At 39.9% G+C, this 23,149-nt stretch overlaps 1 protein-coding gene across 1 annotated transcript; it reads left to right on the forward strand.

Annotated features, from left to right (window-relative positions):
* Positions 1-3,530: 3,530 nt before the first annotated feature.
* Positions 3,531-12,846, forward strand: LOC113240000 (facilitated trehalose transporter Tret1-like). The gene is made up of 4 exons (XM_026477194.1): positions 3,531-3,701; positions 9,901-10,036; positions 11,570-12,382; positions 12,458-12,846. The coding sequence occupies exons 1-4, from the start codon at positions 3,615-3,617 to the stop codon at positions 12,844-12,846; spliced, it is 1,425 nt and encodes a 474-aa protein (XP_026332979.1). The 5' UTR covers positions 3,531-3,614.
* The last annotated feature ends 10,303 nt before the right edge of the window (positions 12,847-23,149 follow it).

A 23,149-nucleotide genomic window follows, 5' to 3' on the forward strand; every position in this document is an offset into this window, starting at 1 on the left:
TAGTACACTTCATTTTATAGCTTAATTTTTCTGCCATAAAATTGAGTAGAGAATGCGGTAAATTACCTTTAAATTTTCATAATAATTACTATAATATATACGTAGAAAAGTTTAGGCAAGCCGGAGGGAAACGAATTATATGGACGCCTCGCCATTGGTCTATATGCCAAGTTTTGGGTGAAATTCAATAAACCGGATTCATCTATATATATTTAAAGTTGTTTAAAGAAAAGAAAAGGTAACAAAGAAGACTGTAACAATAAAAGGTATAATAGAAAACGGGTACATTATTACAAAACGCTTCCTAACTTAATGATGATAACTTACCCCAAAAGGGCCGAGATATACTGAATTACAGATACGTATTCATAGGTACATGATAAAGACTGTAGTGGTTATAAACTTATTAAAATTGGTACTTGATTTAGATTTAATAATGATTATAAACTTAGTAAAGGAATCAAAATTAGACGCGATTGAATTTAAACAGCTCCGTAAGCTGTCGCGATCGAGCAGGGAGTGACGGTGGAACAAAACAAAATCAGAATGCGGGGCAAAAAGCTATGAAACTATTCAAAGTTTAAAATTAAATACGAGTGGCCAGGAACCGGAGAAAGGCGATAAAAAGGTGGAATGACGATGTAAGTCACCCCGTCTAAACCCTCAGAAGTGGAAGATTTTCTTCAAATTGGAATGGGACCACTGCTGAAATACGCCCTTTTCAACAAAAAAAGAATGAACGAAATAGCTTCACAAATGTTAGAATAATCACGCAACATGCACAGAAAAATAATAAAGACGAATTGAAAACATCCTCCATTTTTGAAATCGTTTAAGAAATATATGAATGTCATAGTTTGTAACAAAACATCGTGATATTCAGTAAATAAATATTGCAAAATTATCAGTCGGCTTAGTAAAATTGTGAAACCTTTGCTACCAGGCTATTATCATTATTATCTATAACCTTTATAATTATTATTATTCTAATTGCAATTTCGTAATAATCTACTGGCATATTTTACCTTTAATTGCTTATCAATAAAAGCCTCTATAAAGATGCTATTTTATAAAGAAGGTAGGTTTTTTATTAGGGTGTAACGCTAGTCACTATCACCTGTCCAGTCATTTTCATTTAAAATAATACATTTGTCGTCGGCTTACGTAAGATATTTATAGTCCAAGTTACAGGTATTTAATGGAATATTGACATTCCTATCAAAATTCCGGCCCGGAAAAATAAATATTAGGTATCATTTGCTTCTATCGTGAGATTTTTTGCAGGATGTTTTCCTGTAAAAAACTAAACTAAACTAAATGGTATAGAATTAATACAATTTTATGAACAAGAATGAATCACACAAAGCAACGTGTTTTGTTTACTTGTTTGTTGTTTTTTATTATTTTTTTATAGAAAAATAAGTGCGTATTACTTTGACCTCCATCTCTTGATGGAATGTTACGATGAAGCCATGCACTTTACCTTTTCACTCTCGCCTTGAAAAGGCTCAAGTAATAGCATTTAGGGAATAAGCCTGCAGGTAGGGAATTCCACTCCATGCAGTCGTCCACATAAATGTGGAAGCGAAATGCTTTATGCGTATCCTTGGAATTAAACCATGCAATTCTATGGCATGATATGGTAGAACACTCACTTGCTAAATACTTAGCATAGGTTCAAGTATAATTTGTTATATATAGTATATAAAGATATATTTGAATTAGAATTTTAAATATCCTTTTTCACAATATTTCGTCTGAAACTAACACTTATTGATCTATGTCGTCGTCGTCGTCGACTTCATCGTCACTTTCCACCAGTTGAGATGGAGGTCAAATGCGCACTTATTATTTTATAAAAAAAACAGCGAGTCTGGCTGATTTTGAAATTAGATGTTTAAGAGTGTAATTCCACCGGCGAGACGAGAAGAGACGAGGCGAGATGATTTTTAAAACTTGTATGGCAAAATACCAATTCTCTCCTAGCGCATCTTCGGTGGAAATGATCCGGATTGACGAGGATGGGCGAGACGAGATTTGAAATATTTGTTGATGTAACATTCAACCGTATTGCTGCCTACATCAACTCTTTATTACTCTGCAACGGAAACACGATTCACGATGTTTCGTACGATATCGCGCGTGTTCGGGAGTGTTCGCGTGTGGTCGCGCATGCTCGCGATGACTATTAATGTCAATCGCGAGATTGTGGGATACAGTCACGTACATTGAAATGTAAACGTTCACACATTTTCGAAATTTTGTGAATATTACATATTTCAAAAAAATGTACCATGTGCTGTTTTCATAAATATGTAATCACGACACCATTTTCAAAAAGGTATACTTTTATTTCAGAGGAAAATAAAGAAACTACAGTCAATGAAAAATATATAGTCCTGGTGTCATACATGTATCCATATCATTTTCGTAAATATTTATACAATGCATATTACCATTGTTTTTTATCGTTCTTGTTCATTGAATAAATAAATAAATAAATATATTTATAATTGCATCAAAATGTACACGATTAGGATTGTGATTTTATCATAATTATATAACCACTTTTAAAACATTGCATTGTTTTCAAAAATATATACACAATATAGTTGTAATATATTGCAATGTAATAATATATTGCAATGTGAACATACCACCGCCAGTTGTAAACTTTTTAATATTTGCCCTGGGATAAAAGATTATAAAAAAAAGTTATTTTCGAAAAAAACAGCACTGTGTCTTCACTTCCCATAACCATAGCGCGAGCTCGCGACGACAATTTTTGGTGGCAATAGGTCGGCGAGATTTCAATTCTCGCATCGCCTCGTCTCTTCTCTCCTGGCCGGTGGAAAAGCACTTTTAGAATCGATACTAACTCAGCTTGAATTCAAAATGTCCCATACTAACACGGTTCATTTTGCTTGAATCGAGTGGCAGGGCAATAAAGCCAGCTTTATTTCTGAATTTATTTTTTCACAAAAGCCATTTGAGAAATTTATATCGTGTATACTATACGTGTTCTGTTTAATACAGTTAATACAAAAAAAAATCCATTGGTACATTTAAACTGTCTATTGAATTCAGCGGTTTTGTTGTAAAATTTCGAGGTTAGTTTTTGTTTCTTATCTATCGACAAAATTTTTAGGAATGTCGACACTTTCACCGTTATGCGAAATCAACCAGAGCCACTTGAGGTTATAGACTCTTACAAATTCAGAGTGGAAGGCTGACCACATCCTGCCTTAAGACAACTGTAACATCACTCAATGCTTAGTGGCAGTACTTGAGGGCGTTTCCCACCTACAGAGTTCCGCCTAAAAATTTACAATACTGTCTACCGTAAGCCGTCGAGTTTGTTATTGTGTAGTTCCAAAAACTCCTCAGCGCTCCAGTGTGTTGAGCTCGTTATCGAATTGCCTCTATAATTAATTAAATAGTGCCTATAAAGAAGCTTGATAACAAACTAACTAACAGTATTAGATATCAAAAAGTAAGTTTACGTAATTAACCATTACAACAAGTTGAATTAACACTTGTTTCAGATCATTGGAAGTAAAAATTGGTACCTACTGAATAGTGAATAGTGATAGTTTTCAGTTGGAAAAATTTAAATGGAGACGTGTCAGTACAATGTTATTAGTGGTACGAAACGGGAGTTGAGCAGTAAAGAGATTTTTTGGAAGCCTTTTTGTAGGCAGGTGAGTGATTAAGAAATTTATAGTTAGCGCATATCTAGGCTTGCAAGAAGTGTTTATTTTCATAAAGAATCAGTGCTGGTATCTAGACCCAAGGACAAATATCATCATCACCAACTCATTTATACGTCCCGCTGCTGGGCACGAGCTTCTCTCAGGCGAGGGTTTAGGCCATAGTCCGCCACGCTGCGCTGGCCTCATGCGGGTCGGAGACTTCACACATTGCCCGAGGGTTGTGATTTGTGAACATTCTTCGACTTGTAGGTTTCATCCAGGATGTTTGCCTTCAAAATCAAAGGGGAGTTATTAGCCGGTGTTGTTCACGTCCGTATGCTGTGGCTCTAGATTCCCTATACGTGACTCCGGTAGTGCCAAATGAACAACTGATTCCTTAAGATCTCAGGTAGTGAGCCTTTACGATGGTCTCATGTAATATCCAAATATCGCCTAGCTTGGTGGCAGAGCCCTCATAGGACTCGACTGGTTAGCGACCACTCTCGCGTCGGAATCTGTCGCAAAGCACCTTTGGGTGTGTTCTGACTGTGCGCGCGAGTACCAGCTCCTGCTGAAAGTGCCGCTTTGATGTGGGGGCCAGGGAGACCCGGTGAAACGGTTGTCCGCTGGCCGCCCGCTGGTGGTACGCAGAGGACCCAAACCCGGGCTTATCCCAGCCAAAGAGGCTGTCCTGCCGCCAGTGGTAAAAACCTATGAGTTGGTCTTCGTGCCGGACTGGGACCCCAGAGTGGAACCCGTCGGCCAAACTTAGGTTGGACCGGGGGCCCTTCCGTCCCCCACGCCAGGGAGGTGCTACACTTGGTGTTCCAGGGTGGAATATGGTCTATTTTTATACCCAAGTAACTGTTGAGATTGCGGCAATCCACTTCACCCTCCCGTTACATGTTTCTATGTATAGCTGCTAAAAAAAATGGAAAAACGTTTATACAGCAGCGCCCTGTGCCACTTTAAATGTGGACTTTTGCAACATCAGGGGACTTCACTCTAACTTGAATGACGTTCATCACCATCACGAGACGTCCAAGCCAGCCTTATTTTTACTGACGGAGACGCAGATATCTACCCCGTCTGACGTATCGTATCTCATGTACCCCGGATACAGTCTGGAATACAAGTTTGTTTCTCAGGCTGGGGTGTGCACGTATGTTCGGGATGATATCTGCTATCGCCGTCTAGGCAGTTTCGAAGACAGGCACCTGTCTCTACTCTGGGCGCGTGTTGATTATGGGGGCCACACCTATATCTACGCGTGCCTGTACATGTCTCATAGCGGAGACTAGGAAACTGACCGCCTCCTAAGGTGCGTCCAAAAGGGACTCGACGGAATCCTGCAACAGCTTTCCTCAGTGGAGGTGTTGGTTCTCGGCGACTTTAACGCCCACCACATGGAGTGGTTAGGATCAGCACGTACCGATTATACAAGGAGAGCTGTGCGCGAGTTTGCGCGCACACTCGCAAAATTGGCGAAAAACTACTTGGCCATCCATCGGGTAGCCGTGCCTTCTGGTCCCTCGCCAAGGCTGTTCAGGGAAACTTCTGTCGAGTTTCGCTACCACCATTACGCAGGCCTGATGGTTCACTGGCTTATTCCGCTAAAGACAAAGCTGATCTCTATGCTCTCTTCTTGCGTCGAACTCTACTCTTGACGACGAGGGTAACTCACCGCCTACTATCCCGCGGTGTAAGTATACAATGCCCGAAATTCACTTCACGCAAAATGCGGTACAGCGTGCTCTTTTTGTCCTCGATGTCAAGAAGTCCAGTGGACCCGATGGCGTTCCTGCTATTGTGCTCAGGACGTGCGCTCCCGAATTGACTCCGGTCTTAACGCGCCTCTTCTCGTTTTCGTACCACTCAGGTAAAGTCCCGTCTTCGTGGAAGATATCCTGCGTTCACCCCATACCCAAGAAGGGTGACAGTACAGACCCGTCCAACTATCGGCCTATAGCGATAACCTCCTTGCTCTCCAAGGTGATGGAGCGTGTAGTAAACAACCAGCTTTTAGATTACCTCGAGGATCGCCAACTTATTAACGACCGCCAGTACGGCTTTCGCCGCGGTCGTGGTGCTGTTGATCTTCTTGTATATCTCGCACATCAATGGGCAGCTGCCATCGAGAGCAAGGGGGAAGCAATGGCCGTGAGCTTAGACATCGCTAAGGCTTTTGATCGGGTCTGGCACAAGGCACTTCTGTCGAAACTACCATCTTACGGGATTCCAAAAGGGCTGTGCATTTGGATCGCCAGCTTCCTGTCTGAGCGGAGCATAAAAGTCGCTGTGGACGGGTTGTGCTCGGACACCATGCTCATCAACGCCAGCGTTCCGCAAGGATCTGTGCTATCACCAACTCTGATCATCCTGCATATCATTGATATGTTATTAACTAGTAACATTCATTGCTATGCGGATGACAGTACCGGTGATGCCTATTATACAGGTCGCACAAATATGCCCCACCAACAAGTGGAACAAAACAGACTGCAACTTGTGTCCGAAATCGAGACTTCTTTGGAGCAGGTCTCAGAATGGGGCCAACAGAATTTAGTAAAATTTAACCCCGCAAAGACACATTCGTAATAGCGCCAAAGTTCCATAACACTGTCCTTACCATCTCTAAGAATATTGGGATACTTGGAGTCGACATCTAGAGCGAAGTCCAGTTCCGGAGTCATTTGGAGAGCAAAGCCAAACTGGCTTCAAAAAAGCTCCGAGTGCTCAATAGAGCGAAGCAGTACTTCTCTCCAGAGTTTTGATAAAACACGAGTACGGCCTCATATGGAGTATTGCTCGCATCTCTGGGCAGGAGCTCCCAAATACCAGCTTGATCCACTTGATTCTATCCAACGTAGGGCTGTTCGAATTATCGATGATCCCAAACTCACAGACGGTATAGAGCCCCTTAGCTTACGGAGAGACGTTGGCTCTCTGTGTGTGTTCTACCATCTTTATAATGGGGAGTGCTCTGAGGAACTTTTCGAACTGGAGCCACCGTCTCGTTTCTACCATCGCACCTCCCGCCAAAGGAGTAGAGTCCATCCCCACATCTTAGATGCCTGGCATTGTAAGACCACACGGACATCTCGTTCGTTTCGCGAACCTGCAAGATGCGGAATGATCTTTCTCCTGAAGTGTTACCTTTGCGCTATGACCTGAGGTTCTTCAAAAAGCGTGTTTACAGGGCTCTCAAAGGCTGGCAACGCATAGGCAGCTCATCTGATGTTGCAAATGTCCATGGGCGACGATGACCACCTCCCATCAAGTGAGTCGTCGGCTCGTTTGCCTCCTTCTTTGCATATAAAAAAAATGTAAAAGCCTTGTGCCTGTTGGTAAGCGACATACCTGTCCCTAACAGTTGCAGTGCTACTCAAAGTCTTAAGTCACAAAAATCTGTGGGGCACTGCCACTGCGTCCGGCACCTTGAGGCATAAGTTGACAAGTCTCATGTGCCTGTAATTTCACCAGCTCCCTTAACCCTTCGAAAGCGGAACAAGCTACTATATTATGTCCCATGGCCGGCAACATGGTAGACCAGCGTCTAATCAAGATACAGGTGGACCGCCTATTTGCTAGTTATAAAAATCAAGAAAATATGTAATAATAAATGTACGAGCCAACCACACCAATTACCTTATCTCAAACTATAGATTTCCCTTTACTATGTGTACCACAGTTGGAGGGATCAGGAGAGGAATTATCGTGAAGGCACTTTGCACATCCAACATTCAGTTCATATAATGTCACAGTTTTGTTTTTGAATTCACAAAAACGTACATGCACTTTTTTTTATTACGAATGAAATTTTAAGCGAGGTGTTTTTGAAAGAGTTTTGTTGATTATTTTAAATATCACTTGCGTACACTAGTCTTCTTAAGTTTTTGAGCTCGTGACGGTTTTTGATGAACAAAAAAATAAACGTTATTATGTAATGAATAATTATAGAGGGAACTGAGTTACTGAATAATGCCGCAGCCAAGAGTAATGAAAAGTATACCAAGGTCACCCAGAATAGAACCAATTTAAAAAAGGTCGTTGCCCAAATTGGTACTTAGATCTAACCTTTTTTTTTTTGGTAACGGTGGGGAATCCTTTATGGATACCCCCGAGCCCGGGCGGCTCGGAGGTTATGTGGGAGTCCCGGCGTCCTGAAAAGGGCGCTGCTCCTGGGTCTACATGGACCCAGGGGTATACCCACTAAACCCCATCGGTTTGCCTCTCGCCGGGTTTGTGCCGGCGCCGTGGGATCATCTCTATTTCACCACGACGCCGCCCGGCCGCCCCGGCCACTATGCCAGGGCTCCCGCGCCTATGGAGGAGAGGATCGGTTTTCTCCGCCCCTCTTCCCAGACGATTGAGGCCGTGCAATGCGAACAGGGGGCCCTAGTCCCTGTCCGCTGGCCTCAGTGGGGAAGGAGTTGAGCGGCAAATTGCCGCCGCCTCCTTCCCGCCCGTCTGCGCCGGAGCGGGGGTGCGTCAGGCGCGTCCTCGCTCTCCCGCTCCGCCGCCTCCATTTGCGTCATCACTTCCACGCAAAAGGAGGCCACCGCGTCCCAGGACCTCTCGTCCCGCAGCATGGCCGCGACTACGCTGGGCAGCGAGAGGTCCCTCCCTATTGTCGCCACCAGAGTGCGGCGCCGCTCGATCCACCGGCAACACACCTCGAGGGTGTGCTGCGCGGTGTCATCCACGGCGCCGCACTCGTGACACGACGGGGACGCCTCCCTCCTCGCCACCTTGTGCAGGTAGTGACCGAAGCAGCCGTGCCCGGTCAGGATCTGCACAAGGTGGTACGACAGTGGCCCGTGGGACCGGTGTACCCACTCAGTGAGGACAGGGCGGATCGCCCCTATGGTTCTAGCTCCATAGGGGGGATCCGCCAAGCCCTCTTTCCACCGGTCCCGCATGACTTAGATCTAACCTTTTTTTTTTTTTTTTTTAACGGTGGGGAATCCTTTATGGATACCCCCGAGCCCGGGCGGCTCGGAGGTTATGTGGGAGTCCCGGCGCCCTGAAAAGGGCGCTGCTCCTGGGTCTGGCATGGACCCAGGGGTGTACCCACTAAACCCCATCGGTTTGCCTCTCGCCGGGTTTGTGTCGGCGCCGTGGGATCATCTCTATTTCACCGCGACGCCGCCCGGCCGCCCCGGCCACTAAGCCGGGGCTCCCGCGCCTATGGAGGAGAGGATCGGTTTTCTCCGCCCCTCTCCCCAGACGATTGAGGCCGTGCAATGCGAACAGGGGGCCCTAGTCCCTGTCCGCTGGCCTCAGTGGGGAAGGAGTTGAGCGGCAAATTGCCGCCGCCTCCTCCCCGCCCGTCTGCGCCGGAGCGGGGGTGCGTCAGGCGCGTCCTCGCGCTCCCACTCCGCCGCCTCCTTTTGCGTCATCACTTCCACGCAAAAGGAGGCCACCGCGTCCCAGGACCTCTCATCCCGCAGCATGGCCGCGACCACGCTGGGCAGCGAGAGGTCCCTCACTTAGATCTAACCTGTATTAACCATATCTAAGACCCTTAAGCGTGAAACACGCTGGCAGCGGGTGCGAGTTAGGCGCATGTCGGTTCGCACGGCGAGTGTAATTCCGTGTATTCATATAAACTCTGCACGGGCGCAGGGCACCCGACACGCGCCCGACCCGCCCCGTTTTCTGTGTTTCACGCTTAATTGCTAATCGGCCGTCGAAATCGTCATAATGAATGTTTATATTATCAGTTTCACTAAACTTAAACAATGTTTGATTGATCGAAAACTACTAAGCTATTTTGAAATTGGCATACTAAAAATATAAGGTGGCTCTATTTATGTGTCCGGGAATGTATTTGTTAATTTATCTCCTCATCTCCTCTCCTTATTTTTTGACTTAAAAAAAGAGGAGGCTCTCAATTCGACGGTAGTTTTTTGTGTGTATATGAACTCCGATTACTCCGATGTTTGTGAACCAATTTCTATAATTATTTTTTTTTGTTGAAAAGAGGGTATCCCTTTAGTAATCTCATTCAAATTTGAAACAAATATTCCACGTCTAAGGTTGAAAAATTAGATTATGGATCCGGTTTATTATTCATTAACCGATTTCAATAAAACCTGGCATATATGTAGATGTAATTCCACAATTTTTAAGATCGGTTACAAAAAAAAATATAATTATTTAGTAAACAATATGCTAATGTATTTGAAAATATTTCTATTTTTAGCTATTCCTGTGCAGCGCTCTATGGATGTCCTACTTCTCGGCGGGACTGTGCCTCGGTGCGCCTACCGTTGTGATTCCACAAATAAGACGACAGATTTCCCATGACGCTATCAGCGAAGAAATGGCATCTTGGTTATGTATGTTTCTAACTTATTTACATTACTGTTACATAAAGTAACATTAATACAATTAATCTATATAGATAGAGGTAGTTAACTAGAGGTAGATCTAATTAATTTATAAAATACAATATACATGAAACATGAACTTAGCAGCAGTAGAGCTCGTTGTGAAAGAGTTCGTCCAGGGAAGTACTGTGTCTCAGCGTGACGGTGGCACTTGTATTACTCTACTCTTGGTAGCACTGCAACTGTTATGGACAGGCGTGTAGCTTACAATCAGGCGCACGACTCGTTCGTCCCTTTACTTGATATTATAAAAAAAAAAGACACTTCAAAATTTTCTTCGTGTTGCTATAAATAAGAAATCGCCATTTAATTATGTCATAAAATTGCAACAATGATTTCAAATTCTGTCACAGAAGGGTTATATTGCGGCGCATTCCACTACTGAATATCCACATAATGTTTTACGTCCACCAACACATTAATATTTTTTTTTTTCGACAATATTACTTTAGGTGATACTAAACTACACCATAATCGTCAACCCATTCATGCGTCCCACTTCGTGCACGGGTCACGGGTCACGAGGCACGGGTCTTCTCTCAGACGAGCTCTAGCCCAATGCGGGTTGGGGACTTCTCACGTTTTCCACGTTTTGCAGGTTTCGTAACGATGTTTTCCTTCACCGAAAGGCTCATTTCGTGAATTTCGCTAATCCGTAAATTTCAAAATTAATATTAATTCCGAAAAACTCAGACCCGTGAGCCCAGATTCGAACCCACCTACCACGGCTTTACAATTCTATTAAATTCTATCACGGTTTATTCCACAACGTTTTCGACTACTAAAATTCCACATTCCATTTTTCGTCTAGCATCACATACTTTATATTAAAATGAATATTAACCGAATAATAATATTAATTTAAATATTAGAAACAAAATAGTCGCAGTAACCCTAAATGATGTTGAGAAGTAATACGTAAAATGTACCCGCTATACTCGATTCAAGCGGGACGTCATCACGTCGCGAACTGATGGCCAACGCCCAAGCGCGCTTAAGCGGTGTGATTCTCATCCCTTGGACTATGAGTCAGGCACTGGTATGGGACGCCACATGTACCAACACACTTGCCCCATCCCATCTCCAGCAACCAGCAAGAGGGCTGGCTCCGCAACCGAGCTGGCGGAAAGTATAGAAAATAATAAACACCAGAACCTCGGCTCCGAGTACCTATTTACCGCCTTTGGAGTTGAAACCCTTGGCCCGTGGGGTCCCGGTACCCTTCTTCTGTACAAAATTTTATCCAAAGAATTAATAGACTCTCTGGGAAACCCAAGGGCCGGCAGCTACCTTGCCCAACGCATTAGCATAGCCATACAAAGGGGGAACGCTGCTAGCATCTTGGGCACCCTGTCGCGGGGACCCAATTTTATTCATAAAATATAATCCTAGTTTTATTTTCTAGTATTTAAGTTTTTATTGTACCTTACCTTATTGTCTAATAAAATTAATCTGTAATTATGTTCTCTACTTTATTTCCAGCATCAGCGATGACCTACAGCACATTGCCCTGGGTAATCATCCTTCTAATCTGCACCCGTTTCGTCGGTCGTCGACCACCTTACATCTTTGCGATTTTCGCCTCCATCATCAGCTTCATCATCCTGTACAAAGGGACTAACGTTAACCATTTCCTGATAAGTCAGTTAATCCAGGGAATCCTTTTCGGATGTGACCTCACCGTGTCAACTATCATGGTCTCAGAATACGTCTGGCCTAAATACAGAGGCACGTTTCTAACTCTTAAGGCAGCGAGTTTGTTCTGGGGCGTGTGGGTGTCGAATGCAATAGGAACCTTCTTCCATTGGAACTACATTGGCCTATTTGGACTCATATGTAGTTGTTACTATGTAACTGTTTTCTTCTGGTCTGAATCTCCTTACTGGTTAGCTTCGCAAGGAAGGTTTGAAGAGTGTATCAAAGGACATAGATGGTTAAAAGGTGAAGGCCCGGATTCAGAAAAAGAACTGGAGAAGCTTTTGGAGTCGCAAAAGGAGTTTTTGAAAAACTCCATGATACGAGTCACAGTTAGCGATAGAATTAAAACCTTTGCACAAATGTTTACATTAAAAGAGTTTTATAAACCAGTTTTACTATCCATTTTGATGTTTGGAATATACCATTCTTTAGGAAAGTTAGTAGTTGGAATGTATTCTATAGAAATGATAAAAAGTATGACAGATAGTGAAGCTGCGGCCTATACAGGCATGCTTATTGTAGACGGAGTCAGTGTACTCGGTCTCTACATAGGTTGTGCATGTTCTACATTCTTAAAACGTCGTACATTGCTCCTAGGTACTACAACTATAAGTATAATACTCCTTTTCACGATGTCATTGTATTTGTGGTTAATCGAATTGTCATTTGTAGGTGAAAATAAGATATTAACGATTGCGTTGTTGTCGGCATATTCCATGATGGTGGCTGGCGGTCCAACAATACTCTCCACGTCGATTTATGGTGAATTGGTACCTTTGAGATTTAAAAGTTCAGGCGTAACTGTTATTATTTTGGTACACTTCTCCACCATGGCGACATTGTTCAAAATAGCACCATTAATTTTTAAAACCGTTGGTGTCCGTGGAACTTTTTTATTATATGCTACCGTGTCTTCATTTTTCGCCTACCTGTTGTATCGGTACTTACCTGAGACTAAAGACAAAACTTTACAAGAAATAGAAGCTTATTTCAAAGATGATAAGCCACAAGAGACTGTTATTAAGGAATTAACACCATTCAAGACGAAAGAAGAGTGTTAAGTACCACCTTTATTTTTAAATGTCTTCAAAAACGGAGGATGTTCAGACACTTGAATCGATTTCGACGATTATTTCTTTGGTGGAAAGGGGATACTACAGTAGTGGTCCCGTTTTAATTCCAAAAAAATATTCCGCCAAGGGTGACAACGAAAAAAATTACAACTTCGGGGATGAATCCAGTTTATATTGGATGTCACCCACTTTCCACAAACTTTTGAGGTCGATCTTTTTATATATGTTATTTATTTAAGTATTTTTTTATTATATTAATTGTGATATAAAGAAACTTTAGTCTAGCGTACAAGTATAAAATAATGTACATATACAGGGCGTCGTACGGCTATGGAACACGGAGAGAAAGTACTTTAAATATTGAAGATAGGGTATTTTGTGTCATGGAGGTATTATTTTGTTTATAAAAGTAAGTACTTAATACTTCGCTTTCAAAAGCTTTTCAAAATTACTTACCTCATCTGGGAATCGAGCCGCCCAAATGTGAAATTGAAGTATCCAAAATATAAATACACAGATGTTTACAATTTTATGTTTACGGTCATACTCGACTTAGAATTATATAAAAAAACAATAGCCAACAAAAAACCACGCTCTAGAGTTTGTTAGGATGTTTTACATATACAGTAATCTATTTTTTTTAATATTTTCACTACATAGTGCCTTAGCAATTTTTAATATTTAAATATTCGATTTTTTATCGACCAATATTATTTAATATTCGAGTATTGTATCGTGAAATATTATTTTAGAATTACACAATAATATACTTGAATATTTAAATAATAAAAATTTACACGAAAATTAGGTAATGAACATCCGAGAATGATCGCTTGAGCTTTTTTATAGACAAAATAAATGGACATTTGTTTTTCGATGTCACCTGACAATGACGATGAGGTCAACGATGGAGCATACACACCTATATAATGCCTGTTCACTCTCGCCTTGTTTCTTTAAAGTCCTATCTCCATAATAGTTTATTAATGTATATAGACAAGAGTGGTACTTAATAAAATTATTTTCTCTATGCCATCGAGAGGGGCGTTAATTGAGGCAGTTTAATTAGAGACGTGTCGCGCAGACCCGATCGCCCCCGCGTAGACTCTACATACTGTAGTACGTACCGTTAGCAAATTAACTTGGTCCCAATGTTGAAGAAAGGGAAGACTTTAGATAACACTGTCGTAAATTAACAATAATAGTAGTTTATTAGCAGTAGAGCTCCTTGTGAAAGAGTTCATCCAAGGAAATACTGCCTATTTCTGCCATCCAGCAGTAATGTAAGCATTACTGCGTTCCGGTTTCGAAGAGTAAGGGTTCTGGTGAAATTACAGGCACATGGGACTTATCATTTTATGTCTGAGGGTGTCCCTAGAGTGCCCCTAAGATCTTTACTATTTAAAACTCTAAGCGGCGCTGTAACTGATAGGCGTGTCACTTACCACCAGGTGCGCGACATATTCGTCACGTCACTTGGAATTAGAAAAAAAACAATACCCAACAAAAAACTACGCTCTAGACTTTGTTATTCATGATATTTTACATATATAGAAACATGTTTTTTTCGTTAGAAATTAAATATAGATTGATATTCATTTATTTTTCACCTCACTAGCTCGGACAGGCTTTCTTTCTCATTAAAAATTCGATTCGAACTTGACGATGGACTGTATTGCACCTAACTTTTCTTTCGATGAAAAAAAAACATAATGACACATTCAACTACGCGATTGGTCGTATATCTTTTATGTAATATAAATCCGTTGGTATATTTTATTCTTATTATTGTTGACATTAAATTGACAACGACATTAAATTTTGTTTATTAAAACAGATCTATTATAGTTCAACTGTTTTTCTTTCATCTACCATTTTCTCTCACTCTCAGGATTCTATATTCAATCTTAGGTTCCTTCAGGTTTCAATACAAGCACTAGCGTCAAACAACAACTTTGCAGCGTTACATAACAAATAACTATTTCATGAAATTACTTCCGTAGTTCATTATAATTGAATAGAAAAATCGAACACAAATAAAATTCGTTCGATCTGACAGGATTTGAGCCTTCATCTGTAATTCCAATAAGGCAACTGCTTTGCCAAGTGACATACAGAGTCAGGAAGCCTTACGAAATTCTCTATGCATTAGGGCGGTTACACACGGCGAAATTTAGCAGCGATGCACTTGGTAATCGTCTACCTTTACATACACGCGCGATTTTAAGCATCGCTACCATTGACTTACAATTATATGGATGTCGGGTCCGCGCTAAAAAGTGTCCGAACTTATATATATAGTCATTCACGCTCTAGTCTTCGTTTGTTCGACTGACAGCGAAGCAAGCAAAATTAGACAGTACTGCAATGACATTACAATTTAAATTCAACGTTTTAGATTTGTCATATTCCTTGACATGTCACTACGTTTAAATAGGTTGACTTGGGACATTTTTTTCGTGGTTTTTGTATTAGACCCGTCGTCCATTTATTTGTAAGTCAATGATCGCTACACTTGGAATTTATAGGCGGTTGCATTGATGCCATCGCGCATTTGTATCGATGCAGTCGCGCGTTTGCATCAATGCAATCGCCATAAATCGCAAGATTTACAAGAAGGAAACGCGTGTTTGCATCACTGGTAAAAGTCACCGTATAACTTCTTCGACGTATCGATGGCAAACACTATGATGGTTGCCATCGTGGTGAATGATTTGCCGATCAGCGTACGGATCAGCAGACGTACAGGAAAAGAAGGTATGTCGTGCGGGGAGGTTCCTAGATGCGTTTGTTACAGATTTTACAAAATGTGAAAACGGAATTTAAATAAACAGGAGTAAGAAAGAAAAGGCCTTGTGGAAAAGGCAATAGTCCCCTGTGACGTCATGACAATAATCATCCTACAAACTACACACTAGATGTCCAAAATGTAAACAAAGGGGATAAGGGAGCATAAAAATACATTTTAAATGATTTAGAACATTTATAAAACTGTAATCTGATAAGACTTAGAACAATTCACATTATGCAATATGTATTTTTACTTAATTTCGTCGTATACAATGATTACAATAAAAGATTCTGTATAAGGTCGAAAATAATTTTGTGCTCTGGTAACACAATCAGGCTCAAAAACATTTTTTGTGCCGCCATTTTGTCGTGTCATAGATGTCATTCGTGTCGTGCTCCTTTTCTCGAAATCAATGCTTTCGTGTCTCCGTAATTCGTTTGTTAAATTATTGGGTGTTGTTAAAATTTTTAGTTGTTATTAATATTGTGTTAAAGATAATTAGAAATTGTAGAAAATGAAAATCTCCTCCTTTTCCAATCACGTTAAAAATAAAATATTTAACACACCTGCATTCGTAATTTGACAATGACATTTCACCTTTCTTTGTTTACACGGTTCTTAGGACATTACGAGTCGTACATATAGTGATAGTTTTGTTAAAAGGAGACGGAATAAGTGGCACATTCCGTGTCTTTCTCTTGTGTCAGATGAGATTTCTAAAAACTAATTTCTCATTCAGCGTGTTCATATGAGTTGAATAGGGTAATAAAAAAAATATTGGAACGGGGTTTTTTTTTCAGTCACTTATTCATGTAAGTACTATACTCGATCCTGGATACTTAATATCTTTAATGTATATTCATAAACAAGTTATTGTAACTGTGGTTGTTTATTTTGCAGTCCTACAATCGGAACTAAGGCGACTTTCAGAACGACCTCGGCGCGTGTCTAGTTTGTTTATGAAATACTCGTGCTACAGAAATGGAGAAATTGTAAAGATATGGTATATTACGACATTAGAATGTATCTTTTAAAATTAAACCGTGTATTTTTAGGCATAATATAATTGAAGATGGAGTCACTTTGTAAAATAGGTAACGCGTTTTTCGTCTTTGTTTCGTCTATAAACGTGACGTTCTTATTTTGAAACTACTTGTGGTTTGAAATTTCATTTCGAATAATTAAGTATCAGAAATCTGATATCGCGTATTTTGCAAAATAAATATTACTTGCCACGTGTTCTGATATTATTCATAATTTTTTTATAAATATTTTTTTTATAGTGCACTACTACACTACTATTACTACTACTACTACACTACTACTACAGTATTGTAGTAAGAAACCTGTAAATAGTGATAATCATTTAGTCAATAATCACGAATTACTATAACTAATTTTCCCGATATTTTTAGTTACACACTCCGTGGTAACCGCTCTGAAATATCGGGAAAATACATAAGACACATACCGTAGTAAGAAACCTATATAATTAATATTATCATTAATTAATGTTAATTGTTTAAATAAATATAAATTAACTAATTAATATAACAAAAAAATTATAAAAAAATAAAACTATTCATTAAATGATTATTCATTTAATTTTATATTAGTTTATTATAACAATTTATATACAATTTATTATCTCGCATCGTTCAAAGATTTTTAATATTAATAATTATATTCAAAACAAGAACATGAGCCAAAAATGCAATACAATTTAATATGAAATAATCCTAACCAATCTTCATTTCCTTCTAATTGAATAGCATTCTCCACAGGATTTATTGGACGACACAGTGTTTTGTTTCTGTGGTAGCCGAGCAGTCACGAAGTTCTGCGAAAGAATGCCGATCGCAACCATGATTATATTGTACCGCTTTATTGCAAACGTACTTGCTTTATAACAAATAGTAATAAATTTAAATCTAAAAGGCTTTTTATTGCGTGTAACTGTCTGGAAAAGCTGCTCAGAAATTCTAGATAAGTTGCATTGTGCGTGATTGTTGCGGCCCTCCCACAACACTCGTTTTATTAGTGCATGTTATTTACTATAATATAAATAATGAATAAGTTGGAAGTTTCCTGTACTATGAATATTATCATTAACCCATTTATACGTCCCACTGCCAGACACGTATCTCCTCTCAGGCAAGGGTTTAGGCCATAGTCCGCTATGCTGGCCCTATGCGAGTTGGGGACTTTACACGTTTTCCAAGGGTTGTGAACCGAAAAACTCATAGTTTTCTTTTTGTCATATGGCACTGCTTTTACAATAGTGTTGTAACTCAAAATATGTGAAACTCAAGATTATACTATTTTTGAACGTGAAATCTGAAAAAAAACCGTCATTAGAATATTGTAAGAAACGATTAAAAGATGGCGCCATGAGTCACTGTTGATGGTTTACTAACGTTTGTAATACCCTCTTAACATCACTTTTAATTATGATCGATCGATGAATTCATAGATTTAGTACATAGGTTCAGAATTCGACAAGTGAGGACGTGGTCATGATTTTAACAATTTTTAGCCTATACATAGATTTTAATACATTCTTTCACGGGAAGTGAGTAATATGTTTTTCAATGATTCTGAAGAAATACACTTTTTGAGTTAATACACTATTGTAATAATAGTGCGAATTATCGATGACATACACTATACTATACTGGTCCAAAACTCAGTCGCGTCACTAGCAGCCGCCATTAAATGCTCAAGCGTGCTAGTGTTAGGGCACGCAGAGCACGATATAGGGTGGGCCGTCGTTTGAGTCGCACCGCACAAGCAATCCAGGTTAGAACCATCTGAACAAATTGTCCTTACTCTGACCAACCTGAGTTCGATGCCTATTTAAAGACGTCCAGGACCCCGATTCAGAACTCTTCGATATTATAACCGAATCGTTCAATTGGACATCGTTCTCGTATTAAGAATATTTGAGTTTTCAATTCGAGTTCGGATATGATATCGTTATCCAACAGCCTTTACAGAGTCAGTCGGTGAAATATATTATAAGAAAAATGAAAGTCCTTTTATATACCTTTATAAGACTTTAAAGGCCTAAAATGTAGGAATGCATTAGTCTTGCATTAAAATACATTAATAAAATTGAACAAAATCCAGAGTTTATTTAAAATAAGAAGAGATTTCTATATTACATTCTTGCTTTGTAAACAATAGGACGTTCGGTAAATTTCTTTCAATAACAGTGTTCTAAAAACGTTTGTAGCCTTTGCCGGTCGAGTAGTTCGAGTTATCGTAAGGGTGTGACGTCATTTCGGTTCGGTTTCGACTACGACAGTTTGACGTTCGATTCGGGTGTTGTGAATAAAAATGAAACGAAAACGTACGATACCAAATCGAATAGGTCGTCAACTGAATTATCGTAAGGTTCACCTACGGCAGTTCGTGTCCAGGAGGAAGAATCTCAGAAAGCCGGACAAACGTAGATGGTACTGTAGACTAGGCTCTACTCTATGAGTAGAATCACTGGCTGAGTGAATAGATTTGTAAATAGAATGCTTTGAAAATGAACTAAGAGAAAAGAATGGAAGATCTTGACATTATTGATTTGTAACCCAAAACGAGTAACATGTAAAAAAGTGAAATAAAGTATATTTTTAAAGATTATTCCAGTTTATATTCATAAAAGTACCTCAAGCTACGCATAAGAGTTACCCCATTACAGTACTAATTCGCGACAAAGGTTGCACCTCGCCTGAGCCGGCTCAATGCTCAGAGGATCGACACATTTGACAAAACTTTTCCAACTCCTCAGTCTCTATTGCACTGTGAAGTGATCATGCATATAGGTTGCCGAGTGTCGATGGCCGTTTTTGCTCTTTCGCAAACTTATAGTAAATTTCTAATTAAATTTCGCACATAAGTTCCGAGAAACTCAGAGATGCAAGTCCGGAATCGAAGCCACGGTCGCTGCTTGAGACTCGGATACGTCAACCATTAAGCTACCACGGGTTTTCTATTCCTATGAGTACCCAGAGCGACGGACACCCAGACCAGAACCTATTTAGAAAAGTTCATGTCCAAAACGGGTCCTACCGGAAATCGAACCCGGGACCTCCTTGTCCTGTGTCCACAGTGCAAAGTGACCGACCCGATTGGGCCACCGAAGTCGTCTTATAACGAAACAAAGATAAAATAACATCAGAACACGTGTCAATTCTTCTTATAGTATTAATTGCCGGACGAACAAGTCAGAACTTTGAATCGCAAAGATCTGAAGGGCACTGCCACTCACATAAGTCAACAAGCCCCATGTGCCTGTAATTTCACCAGCACCCTTGCCCTTCCAAACCGGAATGCAATAATGTCTCGCATTACTGCTTATGTGAGAGTAGTGTATGCTCAGGAACAGGAGCACGTTAAGACGGTTTTGCGACAGAATGGATCAAATAAAAACATTTAAACCAATACACAAAAGGAAGAAGCAAATTGACGTACAGAGACTACCAGTTTTTCTGCCCTATGTACAAGGGGTGACAAATAAAATAGCCAGGTTGCTAAGGAAGTTTTCCATAAAAACTGTTTTCACCCCTTAACCAAATTAGGAAAAATGTTAAGTATATATATATATATATTCTTTATTGCACCAAACAAATAAACAGAAACAAAAAAATAACATAAGGTGAGCAAAGGTGGACTTATCTCTAAAAGAGATCTCTTCCAGCCAACCCAAGGCAGTGAGAGCAAAGGTTTTAAGCGGGGAACGGCGTGCAAAAGAGATAACAAAAGATGATAATCTACATGTGTAAAATATGCATATATAAAATTACCGTTAAATAATTAAAATAGTATATAAATAAATAGACTACATAACGTATAATACATTGTATCAATAAACTTACACATATACAAATATGATGATTATTAAGAGAGTTCAGCAAGAAAGTGCGCTGTCAACCTTTTCTTGAAGGAAGCAATTGACGGACTAGACTGAATATGGGAAGGGAGTCTGTTCCACAGCTGCGCTGCACGAGAGGAAAAGGAGTTGTAAAAGAAATTTGTTTTACAACTAGGATGAACGAGCATCTTAGTGATGCACGGACGCCTTGAGCGGCTAGGAGGGGGAAGCAGTTGGAACCGGGAACGTAGGTAGGAAGGAGAATTTGGGTCATGAAGTATATTAAAAAGGGTGGACAGGATATGCACATCACGGCGAAGGCGGATTGGGAGCCATTTTAACCGAGCACGAAATTCGGAAACGTGATCAAATTTTCGGAGACCGAATATAAATCTGATAGCCAGGTTCTGTAGACGCTCTAGTTTGTTTAAAAGGTCTTCGGTCGCATCCAAGTAACAAACGTCGGCATAGTCAAGAATAGGGAGTAAAAGAGTTTGCGCAAGCATAATTTTGGTGTGAAAAGGAAGAAAGTATTGGAGACGTTTGAGAGAATGATATGAGAAGTACATTCGTCTGCTGACCTCATTGACATGAGAAGTCCAAGACAAGGTGCAGTCCATTACTAACCCGAGATTTTTAGCCTTGTCAGTATATGCAATTGGAACTCCGTCATATACCAGCGCAGGTACCAAAGACCAGTCCAACTTGGACCTCAATCTGCTACTGCCCACAATCATTGCTTGAGACTTGGCTGGATTAACCAAAAGGCCAAATGACTTGGCCCATAACTGAATGGCAGACAAATCACAGTTGATAGACGCAATTGCCTCCGCTACCTCGCCCACTTCAAAATTACGATAAAGCTGAAGATCATCAGCATATAAATGGAAGGGAGAAGAAATGACACGGGAAATATTATTAATAAAAATAGAAAAGAGTAAAGGAGAGAGTACGCCACCCTGGGGCACACCAGCAGTTAAGTTAGACCAAGATGACGAGCCATCATTGATTTTCACGCTCTGCTGGCGACCGAAAAGATACGAAGAGAACCAACTTATAATAGGAGAAGGGATATTAACAGCCTGAAGGGCACCAAGAAGAATGTCGAAGTCAACAGAGTTAAAAGCGTTGCTGAAATCCAAGAGGGCAATGGCAGTGAGTTTCGTTTCATCCATAGCACGACGTATGTCCTCCGTAATGTTCAGTAATGCTCCAATAGTGCTATGAGATGGACGAAAGCCAGACTGAAACGGACATAAAAGATTATAGGAGGTAAGATGAGAATAAAGTTGTGTATGTACAATGGATTCTAGGGCTTTAGAAAGAATGGGGAGAATGGAAACAGGACGGTATTGTGAAAAAGATGTAGGATTCTGGATTTTAGGGAGAGGTATGACAAAAGCCTTTTTCCATTGAGTTGGAAAGACATAGCGCGAGAGAGAAAAATTTATGATGTAAGTATGTGAGTTTTATTGTTAAAAAAATCTTGTTTTGTATAAATTTAACAAATAAAATTGGTCCACTCACAAAAAACACGAACATAAAAAATACAGGTTGATCGATATTGATGCTGCTAGACGAATTGAAAAAAATTGCACAAGGTGTTACTTTTGATTCCTACACAAGGCATGGCCTGTCTTGTAGGCAACCAAATTCACAGAGAATTAAATCATGTTAGGCGAAAATATCTATGGTAACAATGATTATTTTATGTAGTTAGAAAATGAAATTTAGTTTAGTTATCTATGTTGTAGTTTTAATATTAAACTTTAAAAATTATTTTAAAATGTATCACTAAATTATTATTTTCCTCATTAACACTCTCAGATATAGGCAAGTATTTGTATGTGAAAAATGTGATTGTGAATGTCATTTGTATGTGTAGTTAGTGTAACTGTGTGTATGTGTGTGTGTATTGTGAATGTGGTGTGAAAGTAAGTCACTATTTCACCGATAAATAGAGTGATATATAATAAGTGTAAAGATAAGTAAGTGCTTAGGTACTTACGCTCTCAAGGCTGTACCATGAACCTGACATGTCCCCTGCGGGCAGCAGGTGCTAGCATTGTGATGCTAGCGGAGATTTATAACTCATTTTATTGGAGATAAAGACTTCACGCGTTCGAAAAGATAACTTGCGTGTTTGATCTTAGTTTTTTCTATTTTTATGCTTGCTCCTAATACAAGCACTCGTAGTCGGCTAAATTTAAAAACCTCGGAACTACGTTTTTGGACGAAATTCCTTTTTTTATCTTCAAGCGCAATATCGGGCGAAGGTGTATTGTACCTTTGTATTAGTTGTAAAGGTATAACCCAAGATTGTCACATAAAATTATCTCTACTAATTGTGTGTTTTGTGCCTACCGAAAGTTCACATTAATAGCAGTACGAGGTTTAGGAATTTAGTCGACAAAATGAAATTTCTGCAACCTTGATTATTTTTTCTGTTACTATTTTATAAAACTTTTAAAATTTCCCTAATACATTCTATGGTTCGAGGACCTTCACTAATTATGAATTGGAGATGAATGAAATGTAGAAGAGCTTCACTAATATATCTGTAAACAGCTGACTTGATGTTCATCATAATCATAACTAAGAACCATCCTGATAATATCAGACCTTAAATAAAA

The sequence above is a fragment of the Hyposmocoma kahamanoa genome, unplaced genomic scaffold (assembly GCF_003589595.1).
Source record: "Hyposmocoma kahamanoa isolate Upper Pololo Valley unplaced genomic scaffold, ASM358959v1 119, whole genome shotgun sequence".
Taxonomy (NCBI): domain Eukaryota; kingdom Metazoa; phylum Arthropoda; class Insecta; order Lepidoptera; family Cosmopterigidae; genus Hyposmocoma; species Hyposmocoma kahamanoa.

Excerpts from the sequence above, each read along its gene's own strand:
- LOC113240000 (XM_026477194.1), top strand. The coding sequence starts at position 3,615 with ATGGAGACGTGTCAGTACAATGTTATTAGTGGTACGAAACGGGAGTTG. Across the intron at positions 3,702-9,900 it reads GGAAGCCTTTTTGTAGGCAG|CTATTCCTGTGCAGCGCTCT; the intron begins GTGAGTGATTAA and ends TTCTATTTTTAG. Across the intron at positions 10,037-11,569 it reads AGAAATGGCATCTTGGTTAT|CATCAGCGATGACCTACAGC; the intron begins GTATGTTTCTAA and ends CTTTATTTCCAG.